The sequence below is a fragment of the Microchirus variegatus genome (assembly GCF_963457635.1).
Source record: "Microchirus variegatus genome assembly, chromosome: 19".
Lineage (NCBI taxonomy): Eukaryota > Metazoa > Chordata > Actinopteri > Pleuronectiformes > Soleidae > Microchirus > Microchirus variegatus.
This window is the reverse complement of record NC_139820.1, coordinates 5,417,712-5,427,819: the sequence shown is the minus strand read 5'-3', so window position 1 is coordinate 5,427,819 and position 10,108 is coordinate 5,417,712. Positions and strand designations below refer to the sequence as shown.

Below are 10,108 nucleotides of genomic sequence, written 5' to 3'. Positions count from 1 at the left end.
GCCGTAAAACCTCACAACATTTCATGAAAAATCTGAACTGTTTTCGAGTTGTGCTGCTCAGCAGAAATAGAACTTCCTTGGCAGAGGTAACAAAGCCTGTGCAGTGGCTATTCAACTCATTTGTGAAATTGCTTTAAACTAAGAAACCTGGTTGCTTTGGGCTTTTCATTTACGTTTCTACGAGTAAAACAAGGCGTGTGAACTGAACTGAGGTAACATGAACGTAAAAAGAAGGCAGCCATGGCTAAAACCACTACATTTTCTGTAACAGTGGAGAACTGAGTCATGAAACTTTATGAAAATAAACAAACGGTAAATAAACGGTCTCTCGCTCCAGTAGCAGCCTTTGAGTAAGAAGTGAATTGATGCCTTTGTGGATTTGAAATAAAAGCTTTAAGTTTTAGGAACGAGGAAGAAAAAAAACATGTTTTTTTCCTATTTATCACAACTTTGATTTGGTCATAAACAGCATTTTCTCATTGGTGGTTTTGGTCTCTATACCACAATCAATTCAGGCTGTAATTTGGCTCAAGTGCAATAGCCACTAAGCGTAAACGTGTTTTTCCCAGGAACAACAACGTCCCAAAATCCCTGTTGTGCTTGACGATCCCATCGCTGAAACGATTCTTTCTCAGATGCTACGCGCGACAGTGTCCGAGATGAAGTAGAAGCAGTTCAAGAATCCGCAGTTTTCCCGCTTCTTACATTCCTCAATGTTACACAAGCTGCAGGCAGCGCTGCGTCCAATGATAGACGTGACGGCGTGATGCTAGCCCGAGGCAGCAGACGTCGTCCATGCATTGATTAGTTGTGGGGGCACAGAGAGAAAGAGCAGAGAGTGGCTTTTCCTGTACAGAGTTCAGCAGGCACGTGGCAACAAGGAACGATGCAGTAGCTCAACTTCACATTCCCACTGGTGTCAGAGGAGGAGGAGGAGTTATTAAGGTCTAATAGGAGGAGGGCGACTCGTCTTCTTCTCGTTTCATAGCAGGATCTTGACTCCTCCCTGTGGAGATTGAGCACCCTGGGAGGACCCTCTTGGAAGAGCTGGTCCAAACTCCAACCGCTTCACTAAGCTGCAAGACAAAAAATACTTATTAGCCACAATAACATGGACACCAGCAATAGAATTAAATACTCTACATGCAAATAAATCAAGTGGGAGTGTGAGGTGACGACTCACCTGTCGTACTGAGGAGGCGGGCTCATGCTGGCGACTGGAACCTCAGGTAGAGCTTCTAAACCCGAAGGACTCCCAGGACCGGCTTGAAGCGCCGGTCTGCTGGCAGGCGTGTCGTATACAAAGTCTCGACAGGACGCCAATTTGGACTCCAGATTCTGGCAGGGTTTTAAAAATGATATATTAGTGCTTATACGCTACTGTTCAAAAGTTTGGGGTCACTTTGAAATGTCCTTATTTTTGAAGGAAAAGCTCTTTTTTTCAATGAATATAACATTAAATGAATCAGAAATACACTCTATACATAGCTGCAAACGTCTGTTTTTAATGGAATATGTACATAGGTGAATAGAGGCCCATTTCCAGCAACCATCTCTCCAGTGTTCTAATGGTACATTGTGTTTGCTAATCGCGTTAGAAGGCTATTGGATGATTAGAAAACCCTTGTGCAATTATGCTCGCACAGCTGAAAACGGCTTTATTTTGAATAATAACCATTATTTTTAATCTTGTCTATGTCTTGACTATATTTTCTATTAATTTTGCAACTCTTTTAATGAATAAAAGTGTGACTTTTAATGGAAAACACAAAGAAATTAAAGTATAGGTGACCCCAAACTTTTGAACGGTAGTGTACAAAGAAAACAGACCTGTAATCATACTGTTAAACACTATAACTGTTTTTATATATAATTAAATCTCTTACTCCAACTTTTCTCAGCAGCTCCCCTACGATGTTGAGTGCAGATATTCTGGCAGACGTAGTGAGAGGAGTCCCCGTTAGACCATCACCTGAAATAAAACACTTTTAGTTTATTATGTTTATATTTAATTAACAGAGTAGTTGAGAGTATTTCATAAAAACTTTCTCTCTATTCACCTCGTCGGATACTGGAAGAAGGGGGTGTGACAAACGAGCTGAGAGGTTTGGAGGGCGTTGCGGGGTAGGGTGGATTAGCAGCCGAGGGCAGATCTGTTCGGTCCGCGTCTCGGTCTTTGCCGAGGCTGCTGGACGGACGCCTATCCTTCTGACGCACAGCCAGCTCCTGGCGGAGGTCTGCCACGAAAGCAGAGAAAACAGAGTCAGCTGTGAGTCAGCTTCTCACAAGTGCCGCGAAAGCACACACTAATCACTTACTTGCCATTAGGCTTATGGAGCTTATGTTTGAAAGTTGCGCAATCAACAAATAAAACTAATATATAATCAAAAAATAAAGAACAAAATAAAGTACATCTAATAAAATATCCACATGTTTGTGAAGTGTATACCTCTGGCCTCATCCTTGAGCCTCTGAACAGACTCGAGCAGGTTCTCCTTCTCATCCAGCTCGCTTTCAAGAAAGGCATTCCTCTCGATAACGTGGTTCATCCGCTGCTCAAAGTCCTCCAGAGACATGATGGTGGCCCTGAAACAAAAACACAAACAGTTAACCAAATTAAGCTCTTCCTGAATTAGTAATTAGCAATTTGTCAAGTTACATCAGTAGCTACAACTCGTACCTTTTGGTCCTCTCCAGGTCGTCATTGGACTGCTCCAGCTCTCTAATGTATTTCTGCAGGTGGTCTTTCACTGCAGTGGTTTCGACCAGATCCTCCTCCAAGGTTGAGATGTGCCGCAAAGCATCCGAATGCTGGGTGTCAAATTTTTCCTGCATATACAGTAACACACAGGAAGGAATTAAATGATCTCAACGCCAGTGCAGCTCCCAGCACATCTTCTTCATATGAGGATTTTATTTATTTTTTGCATTCTTGAAACATGAGCTGTGGCTAAATTCCTGTTTCCCAGCAACCTTCACACTATCTGCACAATCTTGCATTAATTTTCGAGTAATGTTCTCTTTCCCAGTGGACCACAGTTCCAAAATAGCAATCAGCTGATTAAAGCTAGGCAGCAATTTTCCTTGTGATGACAATGATACGCTGTATTTTGTGGTTGGCTAGTAGCTTGAAGCCTGGTGCAGTATTGTCGCCTGAGTGCTGTCCTGGTCAGTCTACATATAAATGATATGCGATACCTTTATGTTTTCCAGTTCCATGCGTAGCCGGTTGTTGTCGAAGCGCAGATCTTTGTTGCGACCCTCACACTGTTTCAGTTCCGCTTCCAGTTCCGCTTCATAGTCTCGACTCATCTGCTGAAACTCCTGGAGCTCCTCCTGTGCCTCGTCAGCTCTGAGGATAAAACAGCAAAAGATTCCATGGACCGACATTCATACACTCAGTCACAAGCCAAGAATGGTGATTGAAGTGACTCTAAACTAGGAATAGCTTATTTCCACACACAACCATATCTTATGTTTGTAAGGAATATTCTAAAGAGAATGATCAGAGGGGCTACATGGGCAGACGCCCACTCCATTCGGTACACACAATACTTAAAGATATGGCCAATGAGTGTATATGTAATAATATTTACTGATTGAATGTACCTGGTTCATGTATACTGCAATAGTGTGTTGCTCTTATTATACCGTTACCTTTGCTGATGTCCCTCTGCCTGCTCCTTCCAGAAGAACAGCTCCTCTTGTAGAGATGCGAACTTGTGTGTTGATGGCTCTACCATGTCTGCTCAGGATGATGGGAATGGGATATCTAACTACAACATAAACAGGTTTTTTTTTTTTTTAAATAAGAGCCACAGAGCTCACCTCACAATTCACAACACAAAAGTATTAGTGTCAGCGAGAGCTAACTAGGTTAGCTTAAAATAAGCCACCGCCGCCCTGTTGAAATCTTTTTTAAGGCTTATGTGTGTTTCAAGCTAGGAACACACAGCGTAAACGGCAGAGGCGTTGCTCATCTTCGTGAGCTAATGGCGGTGTCAGAAGAAACCACACAAAACTTCACAGAACAGCTACATTCCGTCAGTCTGTTCATGCTAAGCTAACGTAGCTCGCTAATCGACTTGGTACCAAAACAACGCGAAATTTACAACCAAGCAGACTCACCCGCACACAGCGAGACGATTAAAACATACTCCTGGTGATAATGTGGTTTATTTCTAGGTTTGGATATACTGTTTTAGGTGGAGTAACAAGACGTTTTGTCACCGAACTAGACTTTGAAAAAAAAAAACTAATCTCTGATTATGTTTCACGACCAGTTAACGACAATACGCGACACTCTCTTCCAACCAAATACAAACGAGCGTTCGGTTCTCGGACGCCATTGGTCGAAACGGATGACGCGTGCACGTCACTGTCCAATCATATCACTCGGCGAACATTGGGGAGGCGAAAGGCGGAGGAGACAACACTTTCCGCCCCCTACTGTTGTATTGTTGTACTGCAGTTACTGGATATTTCCCACAGGTGGACAGAACAGTAGAGGTATATTACGGTGGCCTGGAAGTGTTTCACACTTTTTAATACTGATTTGGACTTCCAGGCCACCATAGAATATACATGCAATGAGACATAAAATTAAACAAAATGTATTTTTTTTGTTTTTGTTTTAAATTAATGGAACACTCACAAAAGCCAGATTAGACAAAATACAGCACTCGTTTTACATCACATTGTATGTATATGAAGTTTAACAGAGTGAAACTTAAAGGAGTTAAGATGTCTAACGAATTGTGTTTTATTATTTGTGTGCATGTTTTTGAATGTTTCTCCTATTATCTGTAAAAAAATGTTATGTAAATGTGCTTTACTGTTATCATGTGTGCAATAATTTTGGTATCTAAGGGTTGGTAATGAAATGAAACACAATATAAGTGAGAAAAAAAGAACATTCTTTATTTGTATTGGGCCTGGAAGGCAACTGATTCAAGTTTCATGTACAATGTAGAGATTCTATCAGTTTTGGACAAGCCAGGGTATTGCTTTACTTTCAATATGCACATACTGTACAGTATACACTGCTGTTGTTTACATGACATTTACAGGTAAATAATCACATGCTTCACAGTCCGGACCAATCACTACATCTTATCCCATATATAAAGTGTAAACACATGTAGGCCCAGTGTTCGGCAGAGGGAGGCTCTTGCACCTGAAAAGCTAGTGTTATTACAAAAGAACGTGGCTTATACAGTAAATAATGACGGGAAGGCATTTCAGATTTCAGATCCTGAGAAAAGTAACATTTACAATAGAAAAAAACTTATGACCTATGTCTAAGTTACTGAGAAATCCATAAAACCTAACCTAAAGTGAAGAAAAATCTTAAAATCCAACCCTTAATTGGGAGAAAAACCCCAAAACCCCACCCTCCCACCATGTTTCAAGAAAATTAATTCAGCATAGGTCTTGCATAATTGGCATCGACTGTAGGAGGTAAATGTTTGTTTTGATCAAACACCACAGAGTGTGTGAATGAGGGTAAACCATTTGAGTTACACTTTGGTATAACTACACTATCAGCAAATAAAACTAACACGGCTAATTGCACCTTGGACGACGGATTATTCCTCAGGCTTGTCCGTGTTTTTCTTGTCCTTGCGTGCGCACGCCTTCTTGCAGTCTATGACATCGGTCTTCACCTGACCCAGAGACTGCAGCAGGCACATGGTGTCAAGGCCTTCGTCGCCCGCCTCTTGCAGTAGCTCGAGCACCTGCGGATAAAATTGCGTAAAACATCCCTTTTAAATTAAAAGCAACAGCAACATGCAAAAAACATTGCTATAAGACTTTTTGGTCCTCCCTGTTGAATTGTCTGTGTTCCACCTGTGTCTTGTTTGTCTCACCTGTGTTTTCCCTGGTGTATTTAGTCTCTGTGGTAGCTGGTGTCTGGGTTAGTTAGCATGGCGTTTAGCTAGCTTCCTTTTAACAGGATGTTTTCTTGAATTTGACTTTGAGAAGCACCTGTTATATTAAAGATTGCACATTTACTGCAAATTTAGTGTTAAAAACCCTAAAAGTGCATTATGTAATAAATCTAAAGCAACTGGCCATAAAATCCTCTTAATATGTCACAGAGACTCAGGAATAATGTTCATATAACAAACTGAACTCACCAACAACAACAGTACAGCCAAAATATTTGCATACATTTTTTTTTTTTGCAGACTGCAAATCATGTTTATGTTTTGAAATCATGTTTTGGCATGTGGCGCCACCTACCGCCGTCTACCAATCATTGCAGTCAGTAGAATCTCAGCTGCCGAGCAGACACGGGTTGCCAGTTACGTCAGAAAAACTAAAAGACCTCGGTATTTTGAATTTGAATGTAGTAACCGTTTTTGGCCACATTCTTACGTATGGCACCTTTAATGCTATCAATAATAGTGAAGCACAGGTGAAACAAATTCAGCTTCAGGCCGCCAGTGACTTGTGACCCACCTGCAGACACTTGTAAGATTTGAGTGCACTCAGGTTCTCGCACAGGAACAGCAGATAGATGCTGAGGTCGTTGTAGAACGGCGTGACCGCGCCCAAAGAACCGAACCCGGGCAGTATCTCGTACGGCCGCAGGAAGCTCGTGCTCTGACGCGACGGCCCAAGAGCGGCGTACACCACCAGCGGCGCGAGGAGCACGTACACCACCAGGTTGATGTAGCTGAGCAGCCTGAAGACGCCCACGGCCACCAGCTTGCACTGGACGGCGGACGGCACCGCGCTGTCGTTCTTCAGCACTCCCGTGCGCAGGTTGCAGGGAAACTCGTCGGTGAAGGAGGCCAGCTGGATGTAATAGCCGAGGTAGATGCAGGCCAGCAGGAGGGTCAGCAGGGTCAGGCCTCGGCACACCAGGTACTTGACCACGAGGCAGCGGAAGAAACGCTTGGTCTTCAGATACTGCTCAACCAAAGGGTATTTGAAGCAGCTCTCGGTCAGGTCCAAAGCACTGCGACATAAAACCAATGAGAGAAGGTTTTTAGGTTGGATCAGGACCACTTTACCCCAAAAAACATGCAGTTTTTCACTTGTTTCCAGAGATGAATGTGTTATTCGATCATCAGACATTGTATCTGGGATACATGTCTCATCCCCACATCAACACTGTGTAGAATTCACTGTGTAGAACATTGGTTCTCAAAGTGCAGCCCGGGGGCCAATGGCGGCCCGCAGAAACATTTCTGGCGGCCCGCAATGAATAACAGTTGACAGTTTTAATCCAGGAGCTACTAAGCTTGTTAAATGTTAATGGGACATTACTTGATACAGACCAATAAGTGTAAACTATAACTGCAATCGGGTCATTAAAATTATTACAAATGGGATTTATTTCTGTTTTCTTTTCCTTTGGCGGCCCTCAGTCCAACGTTGGGTTCCTAAATTGGCCCTCAGGTATCAAAACTTTGAGAACCCCTGGTGTAGAAGAGCTGAAATCAAAGCATGCTTTTCAAAATAAGAGCATAATTGGAGGTTGGGGGCTCTACCTCTGCGTGTCCTCCGGTGCGTCTTTGCTGGACGCCAGGTTCTTCGCCAGCTTGATGGAGCGATTGTAAAAGCGGTCCAGCTCCTCCATGATGAAGTTGAGGTCAGAGGAGAGGTGCGGCGCCGCGGTGAAACGCCAGAACAGCGCTGGGATGTACATGAGGATGGCCAGTAAGAGCAGGATGTATGGGAAGAACTGATGGAGAGGAGAGGAGAGGACGGAAAATAATAACACACTTTTACAAACATTGTCTCCGCAGAATCACGAATGCAGCGGGTGTTAGCCCCGGTGCGTACCTTGTGCAGCCACAGTGGGGAACTGTTAGCCTGTTGCTGCACCGCGGCCCAGCAGAACGAGTCCACGTACGCAGCCTGCCTCCACGAGAAGTTTGTGGGAGCGAAGCAGCTGATCTGGGTACCTGGATGATGGAGAGTGTTTGTGGGTTACATTATATAGGGGGGGTACAAAGGGAAATCCACTCAGGCCGTGCACAGTGACCCAGATAGATAATAATACACCAGACTGTGAAGATGATATAGATTTGTTAAACAAAGCTGATGGAGCTGCACTAAAGAGGGAATTATGTTGATTTAACTTCAGCGCGTCACCTTCTGTTGTTGACATGTGTGACACCATGTGTCCATATGGCACCGGTTTATCTACAACGGCTTTATTTTGTCACAACCTGGGAAGAATATAGAGGCAGCACACACGGTTTAGTGCAATTATTTGTGAAGCCTCCATAGTTTGCATCAAATGAAGTAGCTTAACTTTAGATTTAGTTGTGTTTATACTATACTATGCCATACTATTATATACTCATGGAAGAGGTCCTAGAACCTGAATTACCTGGAAAAGTATGTTTTAGTACTTTAAAAACATTTGGTATTTTACTTTTAAAATACATTTTCCTGTACTTTTTTGCGTGTCTTCATAGCACTGACTTATATACATGTATAAGGGCTTGATTTACAAACAAGGATGGATTACTGAACCCAGGGGCCCAAGTGCTCTGGGGGCCCTGGAGCCAAATAACACTGGTTATTTTATATAACATATCTTAAACAGGGCCCCTCTGTTATTCGCCCCTGATATATTGAAAGGGGCCCCTCAGCCAAATAACACTGGTTATTATTTGATGTCTTTTCCAGTGTGTGTGCACCAAGGGGCCCCATTGGCTCCTAATCCGTCCCAGTGTAGGAGAGTTTGTCTGTCAGTGTGTGTGTGTGTGTGTATGAAGCTTCCCAAAGTTTCCCTCATCATCCATAGTCCATCACAGGGCCGGCCCAAGGCATAAGTGGACTAATAAGCAGCTGCTTAGGGCCCCGTGACCACTAGTGTATTCATATTCGTGACAGAGTAGAATAAGTAGAATACCTTTAGTATCGTAGGTGTGTGAATGATTAATAATCATTATTATTGGCAGTAACAGAGGGCCCCTAAATGTAATTTTGCTTAGGGCCCCATGGAGGCTTGGGCCGGCCCTGATCCATCATCATCACATACAGCAGCAGCACATGCATCATCTGACTCACTCCTCTGGGAGGGTGGAGACTTGAGCCACACCTTCTCTCTCACACACACATGAATATCACTTCATGTCTAAAAGAGTGAATAGTGATTTTTTTTAAATTATTATTATAATATGCTAATGAAGTTTGCTCACCCACTGACACCTCCTGCGCGAAAGCGAGCGAGATGAGAAACAAAGGCAGCCCCACCGCCAGGAACGTCACTATCTTGTCCACGGCCAGCTCCAGACGCAGCCCTTTATACTTGGTCTCCTCGGGCTCCTTCAACAAAAAGTCGGAGAAAACGTACTCCGTGGCGACGTGAGCGATCGCCATGACGGACGGGGAGGGGGAACAAAAAAACGCCGGTGTTGTCCTTTAATAATCACCTGAGCCGGTTGCTCTCTCTCTTTTGTAGTTTTTGAAAAGAGAAATCCGAGGTTTGAATTAATGACAGAGGGGAAAACTCTGAAGAATAAAGAGTGAAATCCTGAGGCGTTAATGTTCACGCATCTCTTCATTCACGGCTCAGACCTGCAGTCCGTTAACTGTAACACCAGACATCACAGAGACACCGCGGCTGACTGCCACTAGAGGGCGACAATGAGTCGTGCATTACACCTGCCACTATTCATTCATTATTTGATTTTAATATGGTGTTACATATAAATATAACAACCTGATTTTACATTAATAGATGTGTTTAAGGACAAAGAAAATGCTTTGTTTTTTACTTTAAAAATATCCATGTATTAGTTTATTTTTATTTTTATTTTTATTTTCTACAGCAGAGTAACTTAAATTGGTTTGTTTAGGACTAACATTTATGTATGGACACACTTTGGGATGTAACAAATAGTTGATATGACTTTATTCTGCCTCAGATTTGCGTTCAACAAGTATTTGTTGTTGTCTGTCAATTAAGAGGATAAACCACAGTTAACTGGCTTATTAAAATTAACTACTTTTTCTAATTACATGTTATTTCATTTCATTTCATTTCATTTTATTTTATTTTATTTTATTTTATTTTATTTTATTTTATTTTATTTTATTTTATTTTATTTTATTTTATTTTATTTTATTTTATTTTATT

At 42.5% G+C, this 10,108-nt stretch overlaps 2 protein-coding genes across 2 annotated transcripts; both read right to left on the bottom strand.

The window, feature by feature from the left end:
* Positions 1-87: 87 nt before the first annotated feature.
* Positions 88-3,743, bottom strand: LOC310941192 (nuclear distribution protein nudE homolog 1-like; the record flags this gene model as incomplete). The annotated part of the gene is made up of 8 exons (XM_083906318.1): positions 88-1,076; positions 1,184-1,338; positions 1,887-1,972; positions 2,061-2,237; positions 2,450-2,586; positions 2,681-2,829; positions 3,199-3,352; positions 3,658-3,743. The coding sequence occupies 8 exons, from the start codon at positions 3,741-3,743 to the stop codon at positions 983-985; spliced, it is 1,038 nt and encodes a 345-aa protein (XP_083762444.1). The 3' UTR covers positions 88-982.
* Positions 3,744-5,588: 1,845 nt separating this feature from the next.
* LOC310941194 (pannexin-1-like) lies at positions 5,589-9,348 on the bottom strand (the record flags this gene model as incomplete). The annotated part of the gene is made up of 5 exons (XM_083906320.1): positions 5,589-5,738; positions 6,466-6,967; positions 7,503-7,696; positions 7,798-7,919; positions 9,168-9,348. 5 exons carry the CDS (start codon positions 9,346-9,348, stop codon positions 5,589-5,591), a joined length of 1,149 nt encoding a protein of 382 aa, XP_083762446.1.
* Positions 9,349-10,108: the final 760 nt, after the last annotated feature.